Raw genomic sequence first — 24,374 nt, forward strand, 5'->3', positions numbered from 1 at the left:
ACTCAATAAAAGGGAACATCAGTGCATAGAGGTGAGCATCCCGCAGGGTATATGAGAGAGAATGGACCCACACACCTGGCCACAAGAGCCATCCAGGAAAGGCCAAATGATTAGATGAAAGAATGAAGATGCAGAGGTGGGCATCATTGCACCTGTGTAGGATGCTTCAAAACTCAATCCTGAAATCCTCTACCAAACAACCGGTTCATTCCATCCTGCAGGGTCAGGAAGGCTAGGAAGTTTGCCAAGCGCTGAGATTGAGCTATTTTAAGTTGCCTGATGAGAAGTGGGAAGTGAAAATCTCTCAGGCTGAGGCATCATGGGGGCAGGTCGGAGAAGCAAACCACTCAACTGACAGATGAATGCTCAGATATGGAGAAAGACAGTCTGGTTGGAGGTACAGGAATCTGTCTGGCTTATTTCCTTGGACTGAATCCGACAGAGGAATTCATCCATCCATTCTTGCCCCAGATAAATTCCACTTCCACCCCCCAGGGTCCCCATGCACACAAATGGAGGGAGAAAAAAACAAAAACACTTAAGAAAACAAATCTGAGCAGTGGATCATCTGTCAAGCTGCTCTGACAGTAAGGTTGTCCATACAAAATGGCAGCCATCAATAAGTTACTGATGCATCCATCTCACTCTCGCTCGGACTGGGAGATGGTGGGATGACAAGGAGGAGAAGAGGGAGAGCTTAGGCGTGTTGTGCGGCCAATTCCTGCCCAATGAAACGACGCAGGCGTTCCAGGTACTGGGTGTACAGTTCGATGTCATTGTGTCCGGCCCCCTCCACCCACAGCGGCTCCACAGCTTTGGGGCAGCGCTCGTACAGGGCCAGCCCGTGGGAAAAATCTATCACCTCATCCTCCGTCCCATGGATGATCAACACTGGAGATGTGATTTTAGACACTTTCTCAATGCTGAAGCAGGGACACACAAAGGGACACAGGGTGTTAGAAGAAATACATAATCCACACACAGAAAGTAAATTAAAATAACCATTAATAGTTTGAATAGCTCATTTCACACTTGATGTTTATGATCAATGAAATGCCATGAATTAAATTCAACTTCAACTCATTTTTCAGTAGCATGATAACAGCCCACTACTGGAAAGCTACAGTCTGAACTATTTTAGTAGTTTTATTTATGCTTTTAAATTTGTTGTCACACAAATTTATATTTTAATATATAATTGAATATAACTGAATACGTAATAAAATATATTAACGTTCAAACAAAAACAATTCTGAAGGAAATTTATATTTGTATTCGTGAAATTGATCAAAAGTGAAATTTACAGGGTTTCTGCAGGGTTTAGTCAGTCAAATTTAAGGCCGTGTGTCCACCAAAGCGTTTTTACTCGCGCCTGGCGTACGTTTTCAATGGGCTCTATGCACGGCGGTATTTCCGGTGAAGGTCTAAGGATGCTGGATTACTTCCGCCGATCGTAGAGTCCAATGCTATACCGAGAATTTATATTGGTTTTTATACTCTATTGCTATACTAAAGAAACGTTAGTCACAAAAACAGACAAAACAGACACCCCTCATTTTGTTTATGCTTCTGTGTTTATTATTTTAAATAAACATAACTATATATAAAATTACATCTAAACGTATTAAAGTTTCGTTTCAAAGACGAGAGGACAGTAAATTTTGAAGACTCTGCCATAATCCCGTTTTCCTCGGTTTTCCTGCGCTTTAAATCTCCCCAACCGGAAACGCACGAGCATCCTTGCGTCAAACGCGGAAGTTATGCGTGCATATAGCCCATTGTTTTCAATGGGAGCGCCGCGTTTTTTAAACGCCATGAGCGCAACGAGGCGCTGAGCGTGAGCGTTCGGCGTTTTTTACACGCTGAAGCGCTGAGCGCCCGGCGTTTTTACTGGTCGCCGAGAGTTGAACAATTTTCAACTTTTGGATAAAACGCAGAGCTCATCATTGTCACACTTTTACCCAGCCGTCCAATCACAGTGGAGAAGCGGCGGGACTAATACCACACCGACCAACTTTCACAACATTCTTTCTGTACAACGACATCAACCAGCAGAGCTAACCGAACAAAATGGATGAAAAATTAATTTTCAGTATGAAACAAATTATCTGCGACATCAGTTACAAGTAAACTGTGCTGCGGATATTCTGTATCATAGCAACGAAACGTCTCAACGGAAAAAACGCTGCCTGCCAAAACGCTCTCAAGCGCCCACTGCTAGGCGTTTTCAGCAGAGCGTCAAGCGTTTTCAGCTGGCTAAAAACGCTTTGGTGGACACACGGCCAAGACTTTTTAAGACCTTTTTATGACCGTTATGATTTAAATTTATGACCTACACGAATTACGAAAAATAACTTCCTTTCAAAAGTCTTTTTTTTTAATTGACTTTCATTAAAAGTTTCCATTTTCTTAAGAGTAGCAAACTGAAGGCTCCCTTTTCCTAAGTATCAATAACACAGGAACAACACTTAACAATTATCACGATAATATATCAATCAATATCGATAATTATCACGATAAATGTCAAATCTTTATTTCTTTCAAGTTTAAAAGGCAGATTTTTGCTCCTAACTGAAAGTTGTAGAAACCCGAGCGTTAATTGTGGTTTTAAACTACTCTTTATTGTCAGAACATATCATGACAACCACTTGCCAAACAGGTGAACATTTCACAAATATGAGGTAGAACATTCAAACATTTGTCATTTTTCCAAAATTAATATCTTTATTGGAAAATAAATTTCTTAGTTTCTACATGTGCTAATGGGGGATATTGTTTCAAGTCTTGAAACAGGTTTGTGTTGCCTGAGATTTGATGGCACGTATCTTCATGAAATGTATGAAAAACACTATAGCCTAAATACATTAAATACTGTAAATATACTCCATTAGTCCTTTAATACATTGTCTACATTAATAATATAATACAATTCAATATGTATATCCCACATTTCATGGTGCAGTTAATATACTAGGCAAACGTTACAGTAAATCCATGGTAAATGATGGGAATTTGTAGACGGAAAAGCTTTCTGACTGTATCGTTGTGCACAGTGTTTCTCCTGTTTGTCAGCGCTGTTTCATCTGTCTCTAAACTGGTTTAAATCACTGAGACATTTGTGTTCTTCGCTGAATTCAAGCGCTTCTCACTGGATCTCGTGACCGAGGCCGATCAGAGTAAACGCATCTGCTCTAGTCAGTGTTGGGGAAGTTACTTTTAAAAAGTAGTGTAACTCGTTACTTCTTAAAAAAAAGTAATCCGTTACTTTACTTAGTTACCCCATATGGAAAGTAACTTTTTACGTTACTCGTTACTTTTACGTTACTTTTATGTTGCTTGACATTGGGCAGAACCCAATATCTGTTCCTAAATGTGTAGGCCTACATAAAGTTCTACTATGCATAATGCCATATATAAATTGCCATAAATGCATAAATAAAAATTTTGAATATTTATGAAGAAATGCCCGTTAATGGATAGGCATATGCATGGGCGGCGCTAGGGAGGGTCTAGAAAGGAAGACCCCAAGAAAGACCAAAGCACCCCGTTAGCACCCCCAAAAATTATGGAAAAAAATACTATGGAATTCCATGGGGTACATCAACTGTTTGGTTACCGACATTCTTCAAAATATATTCTTTTGTGTTCAACAGAAGAAAGAAATTCATGCAGATTTGAGAATGAGTAAATGATGACAGAATTTTCACTTTCTGGTGAACTATGCCTTTAATCAATAAAGCATTGATAATAATATGAAATATTTCTTGAGCATCAAATCAGCATATAAGAATGATTTCTGGAAGACTGGAGTAATGGCTGCCGAAAATTCAGCATCAACTCCAAACTTTTGAACAGTAGTACACAATAATTAAAACCAACAATAATAACTTGTAATGTAACTAAAAACTAGGGCTGTCAACGAATATTCTAAATTCGAATATATATTCGAATAGTTTTAAAAATCTGAATTTCAAAGGTGTAAATGAATATTCGAATGTGGAAAAACACGCCTGCGGTAGCAGAGGCCGGCTGTCTGCTGCGAGTGGGCGCGCTGCCTGAGGGAACATTACTAAAGTGTAGGCTTACTGTACTGACTAAATAGATATTGCATGAATAAGGTAGGTTAAATACAGCAGTTTCATGCAGGCTTCCATTGGTTTGATTATTTACCGTTTCATGTCAAGGAAAAGTTCCATGTTTACCACAGCACAGCTCGCTCGGAGCGTTCAATGTCGGTTCTATATACTGTAAAACTTCAATTAATGTTAATAATATTTGTTTCAATCACTGAATGAAGCCTGCTATATTTGGGACGAGAGTCGCGACCTTAAATTGCTTGCACAAAACTCTTGATCAGCACTCAACATTTGTTTATTGTTGTTCATTTAAACTGTTATGCGCAGAGAGCGTGAGGGCGCGAGAGAGAGAGAAAGAGTGCCTGCGAGTGCGAGTGAGCGAGAGGTCTGCGGTCTTGGCCATTAGTTGATTTACTTGTTTTTGTGTAGGTAATACGTTGTTGTCAAATATGTTTAAACTTAAATAAACTTCCTATGCAAGTAGTTATGTCTCTTTGTATTAATTTGTCCTGTTATTGACATAATGCGCGTCATTGACAAAATGCGCAACCAGATGTTCGAATATATGTGTTTTTTTTAGAGGGAATATTCGAAAGTCATTTTTGAGAAATTTTGACAGCCCTACTAAAAACATTTTGGAAATGTATCTTGGCAAGTTATATTTTCAAATGTGTGTGTGTGTGTAAACTAAACAGCTGCCAGCCAACTACACAGCACTTGTGCGAGAACAGTGGTGGTTTTGACTGCAGCTGTATGCGACCATGTGTTCTACTACACTGGCACTGAATGACACCACCCACTGAGTGCAAGCAAACTCCCTCTGAGCTCCACAACACTGCGGTCACAGCCAAAATGCAATGAAAATTATTGTAATCAAACTTAAAGAATAAAAAGACTGATTCCCATTTTGTGTCAAAACAAGAAGCTCAGTATAATCTCAGTCAGCAATCCACATCATAACACAGTCCGTTTGCTTTCGCCAAAATCAAAACCCAGTGAATCGCTCATAAATAGCAGCAATCTGTGCTGGCCATGACCAGGCAAATCATCAGCTCATTAACAATGATGAGCCCTGTCAGACCTCTAGTGAAAATGGGAAGACGACACAAATAATCGAGGACAAGTTAGAACCTAATGATTTTTGGCACTCACTTGGGAAATGCGTCAAAGCAGTAAGTCTTCTTAGTGTCGGGGAAGGCCACCCTCATGCCAGAGGTGAGAGGAGAGTGAAGTATCACAGCCGCACACTCGTATCGTGATGCCAGGTCCACCGTGGGCACCGTGCCAATGCTCTGTCCATACAGGATAATATTCTCTGGGCTGATGCCATATCTGTTTGAAGGAGAGGAATCAAAAGCTAATTAAATGTCATACACCGAACAAATAACTGCCTCATGTCAATGTAATTTACAGCCTATTCACACCAAGAGCAGTACGATTTGCAGACTGCTTGCAAAAAATTGAGTGGAGTGTGAATTTTCATCAGCCTTTGAGAAAATTCTCATTCCTGAATTAAAGAAAATTGATCTCTGTTCATTTAGTTTATTGAATGGTTTCTTACGGATTTATTTAAGGATTTTTTAGCACTTTTAAGAAAGGTTTATATAGACTATTAAAGAAAAATGCTCAAACAAAAATAATACTATTTTAGGTTAATTAATGTTTTTAGTAACATTACCATTAAAGGGACTTGTTAAAGTGTATCTTTACCATCATTCCTCATCATACGAGGAACCAGTAAATAACTACAATTTAAATCTTACAAGCCACCAATGAACACAATATCAGTTCTCGTTTCAAGGCGAAAGTAATACCTTATGGTTCAGAAAGTCAAGCTCCAACCAATTGAGTGATTCAAATCAACTGATTCAAATCAACAACTCATGAGGAGATAAATACTAATATATATATATATATATATATATATATATATATATATGTCTTTTGACTGATTTAATAAAACGAACTGAGTTATAAGAGTCATTCACGAATCATATGTTTGTGTGCAGCCAGCGAGGACAAGACAATAGAAAGATGTGCTTTCAATTTGCCTTTGAAGGGTTTCTGCACACTTTTTAAAGTCAAATTTATAGCTTTTTAAGACCCGAAGAAATCAAAATTAATACCGTGCATTAGGGGTGTGCAATATTGACAAAAATATGTCTTGATATTTTCAAAGTTTTGTTGATAATAATTTGATAATATTTTACTGATTGTGTTTTTGTGCTTGGTGCCATGGCTGGTTTAGGCCTGTTGTTGACAGCTGAGCTGACTCACGAAGGTATTCATATTTTTCATATTCTATGCAGTGGTCAGTTCACAGCAGTAACACATTTTTTTATTTTTTTTATTAAGGGGTAATATTTGCCACCTTAAATAGATTTTCAGGGGCATTTTCACCTATATATGGACATTTGTATGCATCACCTTTTATGACAAATTCTAACATTCAAATTAAATTCTATTGGAATAATAACACGATACCACTGTTACCAGTCAAATTAAATCATTAAATCAAAATCCACCTTTGCAGTGCAGAGGTGACACAGAAGCGGCATCAGAACTGGCATTAAAATATTTATACTGCATTTACAATTGCATAAATAAATCTGAGATTTTTTTTTTGAATTCAATATTTAAATATTAACTGATTTCTCATTTTAACGTTCTAATTAAAGGGTACTTTAAATGTTACCCTAAAACCACCAGTAGGTAGCGGCAAATTAATGTCTTAATAAGTGAGGGAGTCATTCATTCAACCGATTTGTTCAAACAGCTGATTCATTCATCATTCAAGTGATTGTTCATTGACTTGATTAGTTTAAATGCGTATTTCAGTCAAAAAATCATCGCCATATGTTGCATTGAGACTCTGCTACGGTTTCATTTTGAAATTCTCGTCGACGAAATAAAGGCAAAAACAATATTGACATTTTTGTTTATAAAATGTAACTCACAATGTTCATTTATTGTTCATTTAACTGTTATAAATAAATATCACATTTGCAATTGTTAACGGGAAAACGTCCCTCTTGCTGGTGTGATATTGTATGATAAACAACATAATATGATATAAATATAAGACAAAAACTCATTTGGAAACAAACCTAACTGCACACATCACGCAGTGAAAGCACGAGAGACAAAACGCGATGCCAGCTCACAGTGCCTCGTAGTCGTACATCGTTAAAACAGTGATTACAATATCATAATAGACAATACACATCGCACACAAAGAATGACCTTACAATTGAACTGAAATTTTCCAACTTGCTTCTCCTTCTCTCCTCCTGTTACGCGTGCAGGAGACAGAAGTAGGCTAATATGCTGCCGCGAATGTGACGCGAAATGTCATGTGAACAAGCAAATCCACAAATAAAGAATAATAAATAAAAAAGTACGCTAATTAGATAGTTTTAATTTGGAAAACATTTAGATATGTCTATGTCAAATTGCCATCGAAAATTTAAGACCTTTCATAAGTAAAAATATTTGCGCAGAAATTTTAAAAATCTAATTTAAGACTTTTTAAAGATCCGCGGAAACCCGATGAATATTGTCTCTCATCGACTCCTCAAAAGAAGGCTGAAAATGTGCATAAACACAACAATCATCACTTTTTATGACAAAGTAATATGCTTTACCATTACCAAAACAGAATATTAACTATGAGCAAAAGCAAAAATCTAGGATAGAAATTAATACTACAGTTCAAAAGTTTGGGATTGGTTGGATTTTTCTTATTGAAAGTCTCTTATGCTCACCAAGGCTACATTTATTTGATCAAAACACATTTAAAACTGTAATATTGTGAAATATTATTACACTTTAAAATAACTGTTTATTCTTGTAATGCAAAGCTGAATTTTCAGCATCATTACTCCAGTCTTCAATGTCACATGATCCTTCAGAAATCATTCTAATATGCTAATTTGCTGCTAAAGAAACATTTCTTATTATTATCAATGTTGAAAACAGTTGTGCCGTTTAATATTTTTGTTGAAAACGTGATGCATTTTTTAAGGATTCTTTGATGAATAGAAATTAGAAACAGCCATTTATTGTAACATTATAAGTGGGTGCTTACTAAATAAAATAATTTCTAGCAAACTTTTACAATGATTTATACATTCAGATGCATCACTGTAAAACTTGAGCCCTACTATGCACATGCAGTTGTTTTGGTTGTGCCCTGGTATTGATTGTCTCACCTTGAGCGTAGAGCCTGCCACGCTGCATCTATGTCTGCATACAAATTCTTTTCCGAGGGCTTCCCCGTGCTGACCCCGTAGCCAGAGTAATCATAGGAGAATATGTTACAGTTGATTCGAGTGCCTAGGCCGATATAGAAGCTGCTCATCTGGCCTAGATCCACTGCATTACCATGGGAGAACAGGACAGTGAATCTGAAGAGAGAGATAGAGAAATAGGGTGATGAGAACTGTAGTACAAAGTCACTCTCTAGTATGCTCATTACACTATATCAGCGTCTGACTCAACATCTAAGTCAAGACGGATCCACAAAGAGACTTAATAACCTATCATTTCATTCGCTGATTCACTGCATGTAGACACATCTGCAAGTGAGCACTGAGCCCGATACGCTCCAGGGAATGGTTTCATAACTAACATGGGTGTGTATGTGTGTAGAATTATTTTCAAATAATCTGGGTGGCAAAAAACACGGTTGGCTGTATATCAAACAGTGTCATTGAATTTGAATTATATACCATTAAAGTATTTATTAATATTTTGAATGATCTTTTATATTTTCATTGTTACTGCCCATTGTCATTATTAACATTTCTATTTAGCTTTAATTTATTTTAATTTGAGTTTGTTTTTGTAATTTCAGTACTTAAACTTATTTCAGTTATTCCGAGTATGGGTTACCATTCTTGGCCTTAACGTGATGTCACTGTCATATTTTAATTTCAGCTTTATTTCAATTAAATAACTATTTTTAATTGCTTTAGTTAACAATAACAAAAGTGATATCAAATCCAGACTTTCAAAACGAAATAACACGTACTTTGTGTAGAGAAGAGAAGACATCTATTGTGAAAAGACGTCCACAATATCGAGCACAACAAAAACCTCTGTACTCATCCAATGGAAATCACTCTTAAAGAGGAAATAAAGGAACAAAGGAACAAGTAACAACAGTGGGAATAAAGTGGCTTGTGATAAAGAAAGAATGCGTCCAGGAAGGAGTGGCTTCTGGGTAAAGATAGCAGACAAACTCGGAGAGGGAAGCAGGAAATGGGACAAAGGAAAGATGAAAAAAAATGAAGGAATGTAAATGACCCTTGGGAGGAAAAGGGGGGTCCATCAGAGGAAACGTGACACTTTGAGTTCAACATATATTATTGTGAAAACTACAAATAAGGCCCCTCCAAATATTAGTGGCTTTCGCACCGGAGGAACCTTTTTATAGTTCCTAGAACTACTTGTAGAAGTACCCGCTTTTTGGCGTGTTCGCACCACAGGAACTGGGAACGATTTTAATGGGAACTAAATTAGCTCCTACTTCAGAGTAGGGTCTAACCCAGCACAATAGGAACAACCAGTGACATAATTGTACGCTGATTGGCCGAATACACGCAAAAGACCAGCCCCCGCCATTTAAAAAAAAGTCGTGTACACACACAGTTTATAGCCCATATATTTACTCCACAAACTAACTCTACGAACACAGTGATAGATGGACCTCTCAACCTTTACGCTAAGGAAAAAATCCAAAGCGACATTAAAGGACCAGGCGTAGGGATGGGAATCGAAAACCGGTTCCACTCGAGAACCGGTTCTAAATTTTACGATCCATCGATATTGTATGCCCTCGACGTTAACGAGTCCTCTTATCGATGCTCCTGCTCTGTCCCTTTTGTCCTTTATCAAGCACCATAGCACCGCGTCCAAAGCTAATCTTTGTCCTGCAAAGTCTTATTTGATCAGTGAGTAAAATTGTCTCTCTCTGGTAATGTAGATGAACCGCTGCGCTTGTGACAGGGCGCATGTTAAACTGATCGAGCAGAGAGAGAGAGAGAGAGAGAGAGCGAGAGAGCCCCGGTCGCGCGCACGCACTCTCTCTCTTCGGAGCAAGGCGAAAGTAGGCTTCACCGACTCAAAACTAAGCGCTGTCTTCCTCTCTCCCTCGCACATATTAATCAAAATAAACGACACGATGGTAAGGTAGGGAGACTAAAGTTTTTTTGTGGAGCATTCGGAGATTTGTTTTTCCTGAATTGCCGCTGGGTGTGAATTGTGCTAAAATACGTTGCCTTATCTTCTCTGAAAAGTGTTCCGCACATTCAGCTGACATAATCACACTTCAAATAAACGAAAAAAACGATCCAGTGATGAAATGTTTTCTGTGATGACACACATCTTGTGGGATGTCCCAACTGCCGGGATAATCACACAACGAGCACACGTCCGATAATGACACGTCCAATTCGCGAACTAATTACTCATTTGAACCGATTCGTTTTAATGAATGGTTAAAACAAATGATCTTTCCAACACTGAACTCACGGGGCGTTTAATCGGTGTATAACTAATCGGTAACACTTTACAATAAGGTTCCATTTATTACATAAAAAGTACAGTTTGCTTAGTCAAGTGTAAGCTTTAAAACAAATAAAACAACTTGTTTTTTCCCCCGAAAAAGACTACTTTTTCCCTCACAGTGCTATCAGGAATCGATAAGAGAATCGTTAAAGAATTGGATCGATAAGCAGAATCGTTAGTGGCATTGATATTGATAAAATCTTATCAATTCCCATCCCTAACCAGGCGTAACATGATTCTGCTCAGCTAGCAACATTGGGCATCAACCACATGGCAAACGCTAACACATATACGGTTTACTTTCTTTGTTTAACAGTTCCATCCAATAATGTACAGACAGGACTGTTAAACAGATTGTATACTAATGAAGACGAAATGGGAGCGCTGTGTGCTCAGGCTCTGCCGTTTTCAGCGCTGTCAAAATAAAAGTCACAACAAGAGTGGCTTACGTAACTTAGGCTTACGAGTTCCTACTGGCAGTGCGAATGCAACCAGGAAAATGGCCCTAGGGGAACATTTAGTTCTCGGAACTTTCGGAACCGCCCTGGTGGCTAGTTCCTATAACTAAGTTCCTATAACTACCTGGTGCGAAAGCCCCTATTACTAATCCAAAAATGTGTCCAATCCTACCTGGCAGAGGGGGCACAGCGGATATACATGCAGCCCACTTTGTTTCCCCGACTAGAGCGAGTCAGGAACACTTCCGTGGCATCCAACTCCCGTTGGGAGTACTGGAATTCTGCCCGCTCTGTGAGGTGGAGCTTCCAGCGCCCCTCTCCAGTGGTATTCACCCCCCCTATCGAACTCCCACCACTGCCGCCACCTCCTCCCCGGGAGCGCAAGCTTGACGTCCCCGTTGGTCCGGCCGGTACCGGCCCGGCCTCCAGATCGGGCAGGAGGGCATAGGTAGGTTCAGGGGGCAGGAAGGCAAGCTTGGCAGCGATGCGGCTGGGGCAGGGGGGGCAACAGAACAGGCAGCACAGCTCACTCACAGAAAGGCCATTCATTGTCAACTGCAAGAAAGAAGACAGGAGATCATGTTCAAAACATATTCAACACAAAACATTTTATGTATTTTTATACTTATTCAGTTTTAACTGGGCTCTGTTTTATGTTAATTGTGTTTGGTGTTATATTGCTAGTTTTGTTTGGATGTACTTCTATGATTATGCTTTCTACCTTGAGCACTGACTGAAAGCATAATACATTATTATTATTATTATTATTATATGCCACCACTTGTCATGTGATCTCAACATGGCGGCACCCATGGGGCACGACCCCCTCCCAGTACGATTAAACAGCATTTTCTAGAAGACTGGTATGATCTCATGTGACTGTACATCAATTTATTGATATTTCTCAGAAGTTCTGCTGATTTCTTTGTTTGAATTTTTTTTTTCCACACAAATAACTAATTTAACATCCAATTTAAGGAGAGATCATTAATTTTAAAAATTATAATACATTCAGGCACCTTTGCAAAACCAAAACTATGACGGAGCTTCTCTTTTATACATTTATTGTGCTAAATTCTCTACGACGACTTAAACGGGCAAAAAGCACCAACAGGAAACAAATAGGCTAGTTAATAAGTAATACCCAGGTAGAATTAACTCAGGCATCCAGTAAACCTATCTCCCAGCTATACTTTTCTTGCTAGCTTAAAACTGATAGTCTATCTGCTATCGGACACTGTATAGACTACAAATATAAATATTGATATTGCCGGTTTAAAAGGCTCCAATGTAAAATATCCACCAGTGGTCACATCAGCCCCAACAGACCCGCTTACCGCTAACACAAAATGTACACCTCATTTCAGCTCCAAATGAACACTACATTGCTAACAAACACATGAATATATAAATATATATTCCACATACGTGTCGTTCTCTTGACCACAGCCTGCCAAAGCCGGATTTCTTTATATTTTCACACCTCTGTCGCTAAGTAGCTAGCTCGTAGTGAGGGGCAGGGAGGAGTTAGCCAGCTAGCCAGTCAGCTACGACTCCTCTCAGATAACAAATAAAGGCCTGGACGCCGCCGAGGACATGTCTCATCCGCAAATAAAAAGCAGAGCCCTACAGGAATAAAACTCAATTTCTGGTTTGTCGTTCCGAGTTGTTTTCCGGCTACCGTCCTGACATGTAATAATAATCTGCTGGTATATGCTAATAGAACTGTTTTTTCCACTCCAGTCAAAGATGTTAGTTAGTCTTCCCACTCTTCATTGCGTCTCACAGTGATACTGCTTGAAGTGACAGGCGCTATTGGTGGGAAATAGTAAGTAGACATTGATTAAAAACCTGTTGGGTTTAAGGATAAAATTAATAATAACTGGTATTTTCAAACATGATATTGTATAATAAATGAATATACTTTATTAAAAAAAACTAAATGCAAACTTAAAAAACACAAAATAAAACAAATGTAATAAAATAAATAAAATTGTTCTCATTCTTGATTCATTTAATTAAGAGATCGTAAGTTACCAAGCCATAAAATAGAATAGGCTATATTTGTATTTACATAGATTCGTGAATATAGAAATAATTAACCAATCAGAATTATTATTTTTGTATTTACAAAAACAATCATATTCACAGTAGCCCATGTACAATCTTTCCAGAATTTGTGTACACTTTTACAATCAAAAACATAATACAGAACCTTTGTATCTTTTCTGCATTTTTAAAATAATAAAATAGAAGCAAACTGTCAGAAGGCATGTAACCAATCAGAAGGTCCGCTGAGTAGCAGGTGACTCGACGCTACTTCAGTGCGGAAAACATGCAGAGTGGACGATGTGCCTCCTGTTAAAACGTCTTTGCTCTTTACTGAATCGCATCCGGAAATTACGCTGACGTGACATAGCGGGAGGAGTATCCAAGGAACTTCTGTCAGATCTGCTGTCGTAGCTTTGTAAAATCTGCCAGACAGCTGATGATTTCAATCATGCGAGAGAAATACCAAATTCTTCCATTTAAATAAAGTTGTATAGCCTATTTGTATTCTATATACTAAACCATTTAATTCCAAGTCACACAATACACTGATTATTCTTAAGACAATGACCACAATTTAAGTATTATATACTAACATATATTAAACTTAAGAAAAACATGATAAATGTTTTTTTTTTTTTTTACACACTACTGTCTTGACAAAAATAAAATAAGTTTAAAGTAGGCTATGTATAGGCTATCTCTTTTTAAGGTTCCATAGCTGTAATTTGTCTCAACCAAATTAATACAATGGAATCATGTGGTAACATTAAATCTAACAGACAAGTGTTAACCCTTTTAAACCTGGAGACTTAAAAACCACACAAGTGCACATTGACAGTCTGTGTGGTGGGCAGCAACCAATGTGGCAATAATACATGGTGATTAATATGCAGACACGGGACATCTTCACGGTTTACTCAATATCACAGCATGAAAGGACATTCTGCTTGAAGAAATGTCAGAGGAGGGCTAAGAGATGTTCAGCTAAAGTTGGGTGGGTGATCAGTAATTACCTACACCACTTCCTGGAGTCAACTATTTCCAAGTTTCCCATGAGTATGAGTCATGTGGGCTGTATGTGCAAAGGTACAACAGTTAGATTCACTTCAAGTATATTTTCAGCAAAACAGATGCACAACACTAAATAAATAAATGTTTCTTCTTGGCATTGATGGTTCCATGCAGAACCGTTAACATCCATGAAACATTTCCATTGCACAGAAGGTTCTTTATAGTGGGAAAAGGGTCTTCTTCATATTATAGAAACATTATTTTTTCTCTCTTTTGCTCTCTCTCACTCACACACACAAACACTTCTTTTAAGAAAGAGTCTCAAAGGGAACCTAAAATGGCTCTTCTATAGACCTTATCCAGAGCAGCGCCATGACAGATATGAAAGCAGGGCTGTGAGGGATAGACTTACCGTGTTTTTTCAATGGCATCCGTTGTAAAAAGCAGTATAAAGCTCCTAGATCACTTACAATTTTCCACAGCTAATTTTTTTTGTCAACTGAAATGTCTTGGAAATATATTTTTGCAGTGTTTCATCAGCAGAACAATCCAAAAACACATTAAATAACAGTACAACCCACTGAAGAGATGTAGCCTACGTCTATACCTCACAGCCTCACTTTCATTCTCATTAAAAACCAAGGATGGCGCTGCTGTGAATAAGGTCTATTGCATCGCTACAAAAACACCCCTTTTGGAACCTTTAATTTTAACAGTGTAGATCAGTGGTTATTAACCTTTTTTGACTTCAAGTCCCCCTTTATCCAAGACAACATTCAAAGGTTGTCCTATTTAAGTTGATACCTCTAATACAGGGATGGGCAACTTCGGTCCTGGAGGGCCACTGTCCTAGAGAGTTTAGCTCCAACCCTGAAAAAAAAATCACCTGCCTGTAACTTTCTAGTAATCCTGAAGACCTTGATTAGCTTCTTCAGGTGTGTTTGATTAGGGTTGAAGCTAAACTCTGTAGGACAGTGGCCCTCCCGGACCGAAGTTGCCCATCCCATACCTCTGTTTTGTACATTACCTTTTAGTTTTTTAAGCCTTTTATTTGTTAATAAAATACTTTTAAGACTTATTGAGGACCTTTGGAAGTTTGCCGAGCCCCATCTGGTTAAAAACTGTTCTGGAAAAGTATTTGCACAACAAAACACTGTGTAAATTTAAAATAAACTTTGTGATTTTATTGGTTTTATACTTACTCATACACATCATACAATCCTAAATTTCAAAAGAAAACAAAGGTATCTGGTGGTGTCTCTGGGGGACTGGGCACGCTGCTAAATTAACCCATGAATGCTGGTTAATGTACTGCCGAACACGCCTGAGCTGAAACTCGCGTCACCCATCCGAATGTTCTGATGAACTACAGGGAGAAAATTAAATCTCAACAGCTTCACCAAAATCAAGGCATTCTTCTTTAATTGCGTCACTTCACTATTTTGCTCAATAACATGCAATGAGGACAGTTAATCATTGCTAGCATAGAAGGGATAATGCACTGGCATATAGTGCCAATGATCTGATAAGACACTGAAGGCAACATTAGAGGTGACCAACTGGCTTTCCACCCACTGGAGCTTCATAGTCAAGCAGTTGACTACATTCACAGTTTTGTGCCCACCACACACACTACAACAATCTCACTAGAAATTAGGAGTCCAGTATTTCCACACACCGCCTTTCACATGTCTGTATGCCTGCCTACACTTAAACCCTAGAAAGGTAGGATTATCCTCAAGCAAATGGTGCAGACAGAAAGAGTGAGATCCCAACCCTCATTAAAAGGCTGTCAGGATGCCGGCTCAGCCAAGCATGGCGTGAATACTCTGAGCCACCGACACCTGCTTTGCACAAAAGCCCTCTTGAGCTGGCAGCCCCACTGAGGATAATGCTGCAATCGCAGACGGTGCTAATTAAAGCTCAGGTTATTTCCTTAATAAAGCAGCAAGGTCATTACCAGGACTTCAAATCGGTTACATCCACCAAGTTGCTTTCAACAAGTCGTGAAATCAAGGGGTTGTATTATATGAATCATGGAAAAATGTGCACATCCAAAGACATCACAGGGGAAGATAGCTGGACAACATTAAGGATAAATACAAAATGGTTGTTTCAGCCCTTTTACAACAACAAAGTAGTAATTAAAAACACAACCAGCACAAAGATACAGGATTCACTCAAAGGATGACAGAGAACACCGCGTTGCATCTTTCTCCTTACCTATGGATAGTTAATAAACACTACATACACACGAAACGGACGTTTTTTCCCTTCTGAACCTTCTTTCTAAAACCTTAAACATTCTATTTAGAATGGTAGCCATATAATATTTACATTAGATAATAGAAGAAACCCGTTCGTTTGGATAGCAGGCTCCATTCGCCCGTGCAACGGGACACTGTTTTGTTTTACATTCTTGTAGCAATGTAAAATGTGGCTTTAGCAAACACTGCATTTGGCCTAATATCTGTGTGAGCATGCAACGTTTATCTGTTAGGAGAAGTGTGTGCATTTTCCACTATGACATCATAAGCACAGCGGTATTAATTGTAAATACATGTCTTGGAACTGGAAAGGCGTCACCTAATAAACATATTACTAGCCGGTTCCATTAGCATCATTCAATGGTCTGCTGGTGGTGACAAATACCTTGCTCTCAAAGCTCTGCGACTCTGAGGTAAAAGGTCATAATAGTTCATCGCTGGCGTGCATTAGCAACAACAGGCCTGCTAGGTTCCGTACAGCACCAAGGATCCTACGCTAACTGCAAATTTTTGTGTGTTTGTGCGAAGAAACTGAACGTTCTTGTGCTTTGATTCTGAAAAGCAAGATTTTTTTCAGCCCAATCTAATGTGACTCTACCCCATCAGGACTTATAATTCTAGAAAATGCATATGTAAATGGAGCAAAATGTTTAAATATTGTTAAGGGTTTCCTACAAATGGGTTTGTGTTTTTTTTTTGGACACATGCTTCCAATCCTCCAGTATCAACCAACCAAATGATAATACAAAATAAATAGAATGCAATCACACAATTCAAGCTACGTACAATATATTAATATAGATCTTCTGATGCCATACACTCATTAAAACAGAAAAGGAAATAAAATAAAACAGTCACTCGCTTATGTCAAGGCTCTTGCTACACCCCACCCTCCCCCCTTCAAACCCCATCCAATAACTATTCATGCACCCAACATTAGCATGATAAGTCAATATATAAAAGAGAAATATTTTTAAATGCACAGGCTGGGATTTGACATGTTGGGATAATTAACCAGAATAAAGAAAAAAAGAATAACACAGAAAAAGAATTTTACATGGGTAAATGTGGGAGTAGTCATTAAAATCTATATTCTTCTTCAGCAACGTTTTGCAATATCACAGAAATTCCCTCTCAATGACGCCCCCCACCCACCTCTTCCAATGATTCCTGAACCCAAATCTCAGGGCTCCTATAAAAAAATAATGTTAATATCCTAACAAAAATCAATGCCAGGGTAAAAACTAAAGAGTCCACCCTCCCCCCAGTTCACATGGATGCCCACCTGACAACCAATCCCTCTTCTCCCTGGCTCTCTAGAAAAGAAAATAATAAAAGAAACAAACACACGCACATATTTCTCAACATGTCACACATTCACACACACACACACACACACACACACACACACCTCTACACCGTCCTTCCGGGAGAGACAGGGAGATGATAGTTTAGGGAGTGGCCAAGCAGGGGCTGTACCCTACAACCCCACCCACCTTATCCTACAATGAAGAAATGAACCCATTTTAGAATGGTGTTATTCAGCGCCATGGTTCCAAAACTTGCAGGTCAAACAATTTTTGCTCGTTTAGCCATCAGTCCTCATAATTTCTGAATCTTCTCAGCTACCACAATGGGGTTCTCCTTGCGGATGCGGGCGGCAGCGGCTCCTCGGTAGTCGTAGGGACAGTCATGTTTGTCAGAATAACGGTGGATAGCGCAAAACAGGTTACCGCAGCGACAGTCAAAGCCTATAGACAGACACAAAAGCGAGTGGATTCAGATGGTCATGTAATCCTGCTGAGAGAAAAAGTTTAGCAGTGATTTTTCTCAAGAAAGGGTAGGATACCAGCAGGACCATGTGAAATGCAGCACCAACCTGCAGTATGCTGTCTGAATACAGACTCAAACTAGGACAAATTAACTCAAATTGATGGACATATACCGGTAATATAAATGCAAGTCGATTTTGGGGGGGAAATTATACACTACTGTTCAAAAGTTTGGGGATGTTTAGTTTTACGTTTTTGAATTAAGTCTCTTATGCTTATTTAAATATATATATATATATATATATATAGTGAAATATTACAATTCAACTTATATTTGTATAGTTTTAAAATGTAATTTACATATATCAGTGATGGCAAAGCTTAAATTTCCAGTCTTCAGTTTCACATGATCCTTCAGAAATCATTCAAATATGCTGCTTTGGTGCTCAAGAAACATTTATTATTATTATCAATGCTGAAAACAGTTGTGCTACTAGGGGTGTAACGATATTTGAACCGAACCGAAAAACCGCGATACACCACCCACGATACGTATCGCGATACTCTCATGGCGAACCGAACACGCCCCCCTGCTGCCCCGCCCAGACCCGGCTCATTGCACCTCATGTGTTATGTGTACACAACGAATACAGGGCTGTTGCCTAACCACCAATAACCACATATAATCGCAATAAGCTCAGTGTTTTGTTACTTTTGATAATAAGCAAGGTGTAATCTTTCAAATTATGTCTATTTGATCACGAAATGCAAACAATAAATGCCGTTTTGGCGCTCTTAGATGTGGCGTGACAGATATCACTGTATGCATGCGGCAGCGCGATCATCTCTTCCTCAGTTACAGAATAAACATGAATGGACACCCGAAGGTATGTTGAAAGATACAGTATACTTACTGAAAGGCATCATAACTCGTGTAAACACTCAATCAGTGTTTCAACAGCGGAAATACGTCAATAAAACGCTTAGTTTTTCACATAGCTTTATATTTACCTCAGGCAAGTCATTCAGTGTCCACAGCTTGCTGGTTTGCTAACTTTCACTAAATAAATGCTATATATTAGCCTATATATTATATTTTACTTAACCTGTTTATGATATCTTGATTATTTAATGTACGGTATGTTTAAAATAGTTGTCATGAAAATAACAGCAACTGTGTAAATTATTATATAACAATAACAAATTAGAGTAAAAACATGTTAATGCAAAAATTGCCTTATGTGCAGTTTACATGTTTTCAATACAATTTGTTATTTGAGTGTTGATTATTATTATATCATTTAGGCTAAAAGTCTAGGCTCTGTTGTTAAGCTTTAATGTTATAGTAGGCTAATGTGCAAGTAAGGGCTGTAGTTTACAGCATTAGCAGATAATTTTGTTATCCTTAAGAAACGTTTACTTGTAATTGAATTAATTTAAAGACAAAGACACAATTTGTTCATTAAAGCACTGTTTAATAAAAAATAAAAGCAATTTTAGCTTTCTAAACCCCCCCACCCCACCGAAATGAACCGAACCGAACCGAGACCTCAAAACCGTGGGACGAACCGAACCGTCAGGTTTGTGTATCGTTACACCCCTATGTGCTACATAACATTTTTGTGTAAACTGTGATCCATTTTTTCAGGATTCATTACTGAATAGAAAGTTCAAAGAGTAGCATTTTATTTGAAATAGAAATCTTTAGTAAAAATGTAAAATCTTTAAATTACTGTCACTTTAATGCATCCTTGCTGAATAATTAGTTTATTTTTTAAAAATCTTACTGACACCAAACTTATAACATTAGTGTATTCATATATTAAACATATTAAAATATATTGTGAACCAAACCAGCATGTTGGATGCAAATGTTTATATGAACTTAGGTAATGGGAATAAGACTATTAGAATAATAAAACTAGGAGACAATCTGCTGATTTTTTCAACAAAAAAGGAAAATGAGCAGCTTTGCAGTAATCAACAACAACAAAAAAGAACAGCTTTGCATTAAAGCTATATTTTGTAAAGTTTTGAAGTCTGCTCAAAGGTAAGTGCAGCCCAGCCCTCATTCAAGAACAAAAAGCGCTTCCCTTGGCTCTTACCCGTGAGGCCAACTTTTTTCCTACAAGTGAAGCATCGATTCTTCTTTTTGTTCTTGTCAGGGGTCTGATCTCCATCTGATGAAGTCTGTGCAGCCTCCCCTACTGGCCCTGTTAAACACATGGCCAGCCTTTGATAGATCATTTCTAAAACACAATAAACTTCCTGTCTTCTGAGGCTACATGATACTCAAATCAATGATTTAATGATTCATCAGTATTCATGTCTTCCATAAAGAGAATTGAAAGCAGGGGTTTAGTTTGGATATGGTCGTTCAAGTTTTTCAAGGTTGATTTCTGCTTTCTAAATTACTCTGGTCTTTCATAATTGATTAAATATGACCAATATTAAATCTATCTGAATAAAAAAAAAAATAAAAAAAAATTGAAAAAAACTATGTTGATTGTCTTTTTTTGGACTAAAATGAACTAAAATTGTGTGCTTACAATATAACAATATTTAAAATAAATAATAATATGAAATCAAAAAATGCTTTTCAGTGCAAGCAGCAGAACGGTTCAAATAACCAAAGAATATGCTTCTAAAATGAAAGTATATTTATTCAATTAAACACAGCCGTGAAAACACAGCAGACCTGTGCTTTTAGACGATCCCTCCTCCTCTTCCTCCTCCACTTCTGCTCTGTCTGAATCATTGGTTGCCGTGTCCTGGGAGATGCTCATAGCAGTCATCTGCTGGGTCACCGGGCTGGTCGAACTACTGCATAAACACAATCCAACCAAATACAGGAGTTATTTGTTATAATTCCTTCCTATACCATCATAAGCAGATTGTGCTCATTAAGAGATTACCACTGAGCTAGTTTGAACCAATTCAAGCACGATCAGTCTCAGATTTATAAAGACTTATTACCAAGACGTGCGTTCTTCAGGCGGGCTAACGGCTTCCGTGGGGGGAACAGGGGTGGACTCCACTGTTACTGCAGACGCACCTGGGGAACCTACAGGAGATGTGGCCGCTGGAAGAGACAGACAAGGAGCTAACCATGAACTCTTCTTAACTTCAAAACTAAGTGAATAAATTAGGTTCTGAATGCAATAAGTGCATTTGACACTGAAAGACTGATTTACCTTTCTCACCTGGGGGACTGTTTCGCCCCCCACCTTGTTGTCTCTGCAGATGTTCCTTGTAGCAGACAGAGCACATTCCATTGGTGCGAGGGTTACCATAGAAACCGCATCCCATAGTGCAAAGCATTGGCACCTGCGTCTGATTTGTCTCCTGAGCCATGCTGTTTGAGAAGGGGGGTGAGGGGGACGGGAGATGGCAATCCTAAAGATGCGGTTGAATAATTAGCATTTCATCAGCATAATTTACTAGCATTAGTGGCTAAAAGACCTTACATTAAAGGAAATAGTATCTAAAAATGAAAATTGTCAATATTTTACTCTGCATGATGTCCTTCCTGACATGTATGACATTTTTATGAAACACAAAAATAAAATAAACAGAGATCCTTCCTTGTATCCATTGGCTAACAAGTTCCAAAAAAGGCATATAAAAGCATAAAATAATGTACCGGTAACTAGAATGCCATTTTCCAAGCCACATAACTTTGTATGAATATAGTATACCAGCCATATATTGGACTTTTATGGGGCTTGACAGCATATGGTCACTATGAACTGTTGTATGGAAAATATTCTTTAAAAACTATTTTTGTGTTCCATGAGGGAAAAAAATAACATATAGGTTTGTAATGACATGAGGCCAAGTAAACAATGACAGAATTTTTATTTTTAAATGACTTACTTGGTTACACTTATTAAGGTGTCCTGGTTACAGTGTTATTACACAAATACATACGGAGTAATATTATTTAACATGTACTAAGTGTTAGGGTTTGGTTTAGTTGCTTGTATTATGCATAATTTACTTTTTTTTTTAGCAATATAGAGTAAATGTAATGTATAACATGGACACTGTAAAATAAAGTGATAAAATACATTTCTTAAATACATTTAGAACTAAAAATGCATAACTCCTATCACAACACATATCAGAATATACAAATAAACTAAACTAAATGCATCGAAATGGACATCATCCTTTGTGCTCTACCCTTGACTTTGCTGAAAGGTTTTGAAGAAAACATTTCCATTCATATTTTGTTAATTTACTCTTGACATGGCTGAATTTGTCCAACGCCACCATATATTAAACAAACGATGTATATAAACTAGATAGGAAGATAAAATAGAGAGACAAAGTTTATAAATTAAACTTGTAAAACTGTTCAATGTTGCTGGGCTCCCATTAGAATGAAACCCCAAATTAAACCCCTTTGATTTATTTGTTTGTGACCCTGCTAGATGCTGACAATATGCTGCATGAAAACAATAGTTTCTTTGTTCGCTTTTTGTTTCTCAAACAAGCAAACGAATGATCCAGGTTACAGAAACCTTAACAGCCTGCTGATCAAACGACGATTAACAATCTGGCAACAGTTGCGCTTCAATGCATATAAAATACAGCAGTAAGTGTTTAATATAGAAGTTTAGCATAACAATTTGACTAACAGATTACCAAATAAACGGGAATAAATTAGGTTATTTTGAAACATGTCCAGTAAAAATCAGCTGAGAGCGTCTCCGCAATTAGAAAAACATTTTGTCTTTGACCCTAGTATGGCGACAAACAACAAACCGAGGTGTTGTCAGCGTCAAAGTGACATCGAAAGCAAATACAATCCTTCAAAATATTTAACATTACGTACAGATATCCGTGTTGAAATTGCTGAATAGATGAAAGTCGATTTGTTTGTGATATTCAACTAGCCAGGCTAACGCGCTAGCTCTGCTAATGGCTAGCCGACGTGATGGCACGCACACAAATTGGACAGCTGGGGCCTCGAGACCGTCCCACGAACACTTGCGGTGGCTTAAAACCTCCGTTCGCTCGAATATTTACCCGTATTTCCGTGTGACTGGGGAGAAATCGACGACCTTGATCCCCAGAAATCTGACAGAGTAGGTTCCTGCTATGCGCGTGCGGCCTGCTTCTCTCTAGTGATGTGTCGTTCATGAACGATTCGTTCATTTTGAACGAATCTTTAATATGACTCGGGACTACCGAGTTGTCTCAGAGAGTGATTCGTTCATTTTGTGTTGATCGCGCATGCGCATTGCGCAACATATGGTTTCTGAATCTGTACTGGAAATGATTAGTTCATCTCTCTCGAGTTCGGGTTCGGGACGGGTCCGAGTCTTTCGATCTTCCTGTCAGTCCCATAGAGGCTATGCTGTCAGTACCGGAAAGAGTAATGATTAGTTCATCTTTCGAGTCTCGAGTTCGGGTTCGGCCGGGTCCGAGTCTTTCGTTCTTCCTGTCAGTCCCATAGAGGCTATGCTGTCAGTACCGGAAAGAGTAATGATTAGTTCATCTTTCGAGTCTCGAGTTCGGGTTCGGCCGGGTCCGAGTCTTTCGTTCTTCCTGTCAGTCCCATAGAGGCTATGCTGTCAGTACCGGAAAGAGTAATGATTAGTTCATCTTCTGAGTCTTCGGGTTTGAGTCCTTCGTTCTTTTGTCACGTGACTTGTCACAATTCACAACCTTTTTACAAACAAGCACGTAGTTAATGTATAATATAATAGTAGTTAATTAATGTATAATATATAATAAAACACACCACAGATGCACAAGAAACATTTAAAGAAACGGACAGGGACAATAATAAGATGGAACTTTTATTTTTCAGATAATGTTTATTTCACATATTTTGTATTTTAATTCCTAAATATAAAACAATATACATTCAGACGCAGTCAATAATACGAATCTAATATTGTATTTGATGCGAGATACCAGCGGTCACGTGACAAAAGAACGAAGGACTCAAACCCGAAGACTCGAAGAAAATGAACTAATCATTACTCTTTCCGGTACTGACAGCATAGCCTCTATGGGACTGACAGGAAGAACGAAAGACTCGGACCCGGCCGAACCCGAACTCGAGACTCGAAAGATGAACTAATCATTACTCTTTCCGGTACTGACAGCATAGCCTCTATGGGACTGACAGGAAGAACGAAAGACTCGGACCCG

The 24,374-nt window shown here is 38.2% G+C and overlaps 3 protein-coding genes across 4 annotated transcripts in view; all 3 read right to left on the reverse strand.

Moving 5' to 3' along the window:
* The window catches only part of rgl1 (ral guanine nucleotide dissociation stimulator-like 1), a 222,516-nt gene that overhangs the window by 153,913 nt on the left and 44,229 nt on the right, over positions 1 to 24,374 (reverse strand). The gene's annotated exons all lie outside the window — the stretch shown is intronic.
* On the reverse strand, positions 515 to 12,863 carry abhd17ab (abhydrolase domain containing 17A, depalmitoylase b). The gene is made up of 5 exons (XM_056252325.1): positions 12,533 to 12,863; positions 11,277 to 11,659; positions 8,288 to 8,482; positions 5,229 to 5,408; positions 515 to 923 (listed from the first exon to the last, which is right to left on the reverse strand). The coding sequence occupies exons 2-5, from the start codon at positions 11,651 to 11,653 to the stop codon at positions 698 to 700; spliced, it is 978 nt and encodes a 325-aa protein (XP_056108300.1). The 5' UTR covers positions 11,654 to 11,659; positions 12,533 to 12,863; the 3' UTR covers positions 515 to 697.
* On the reverse strand, positions 15,326 to 23,332 carry zgc:77486 (uncharacterized protein LOC405808 homolog). Of its 2 annotated transcripts, XR_008807207.1 has the most exons (7): positions 23,241 to 23,332; positions 21,401 to 21,602; positions 21,183 to 21,288; positions 20,905 to 21,029; positions 20,312 to 20,419; positions 16,814 to 18,185; positions 15,326 to 16,768 (listed from the first exon to the last, which is right to left on the reverse strand). XR_008807207.1 is itself a non-coding variant. In XM_056252326.1 (6 exons), the coding sequence occupies exons 2-6, from the start codon at positions 21,558 to 21,560 to the stop codon at positions 18,037 to 18,039; spliced, it is 648 nt and encodes a 215-aa protein (XP_056108301.1). In that variant the 5' UTR covers positions 21,561 to 21,602; positions 23,241 to 23,332; the 3' UTR covers positions 15,326 to 18,036. The 2 variants fall into 2 exon arrangements, 1 of the variants encoding a protein (XP_056108301.1); XM_056252326.1 differs by having other exon boundaries at positions 15,326 to 18,185.

Source organism: Rhinichthys klamathensis, unplaced genomic scaffold (assembly GCF_029890125.1).
Source record: "Rhinichthys klamathensis goyatoka isolate OS25496 unplaced genomic scaffold, OSU_Roscu_1.1 h1tg000094l_1, whole genome shotgun sequence".
Classification (NCBI taxonomy): Eukaryota; Metazoa; Chordata; class Actinopteri; order Cypriniformes; family Leuciscidae; genus Rhinichthys; species Rhinichthys klamathensis.

What these genes read in the sequence shown, in the direction of transcription:
- abhd17ab (XM_056252325.1), bottom strand. Translation starts at nt 11,653, where the DNA reads ATGAATGGCCTTTCTGTGAGTGAGCTGTGCTGCCTGTTCTGTTGCCCC. An exon ending in TGGCAGGCTCTACGCTCAAG is followed by an intron (nt 5,409 to 8,287) that starts GTGAGACAATCA and finishes TCCTTCAAACAG; the next exon opens with ATATGGCATCAGCCCAGAGA. An exon ending in TGCTTTGACGCATTTCCCAA is followed by an intron (nt 924 to 5,228) that starts GTGAGTGCCAAA and finishes TCCCTGCTTCAG; the next exon opens with CATTGAGAAAGTGTCTAAAA.
- zgc:77486 (XM_056252326.1), bottom strand. Translation starts at nt 21,560, where the DNA reads ATGGCTCAGGAGACAAATCAGACGCAGGTGCCAATGCTTTGCACTATG. An exon ending in CAGTCCCCCAGGTGAGAAAG is followed by an intron (nt 21,289 to 21,400) that starts GTAAATCAGTCT and finishes TGTCTCTTCCAG; the next exon opens with CGGCCACATCTCCTGTAGGT. An exon ending in CCTGAAGAACGCACGTCTTG is followed by an intron (nt 21,030 to 21,182) that starts GTAATAAGTCTT and finishes GTGTTTATGCAG; the next exon opens with TAGTTCGACCAGCCCGGTGA.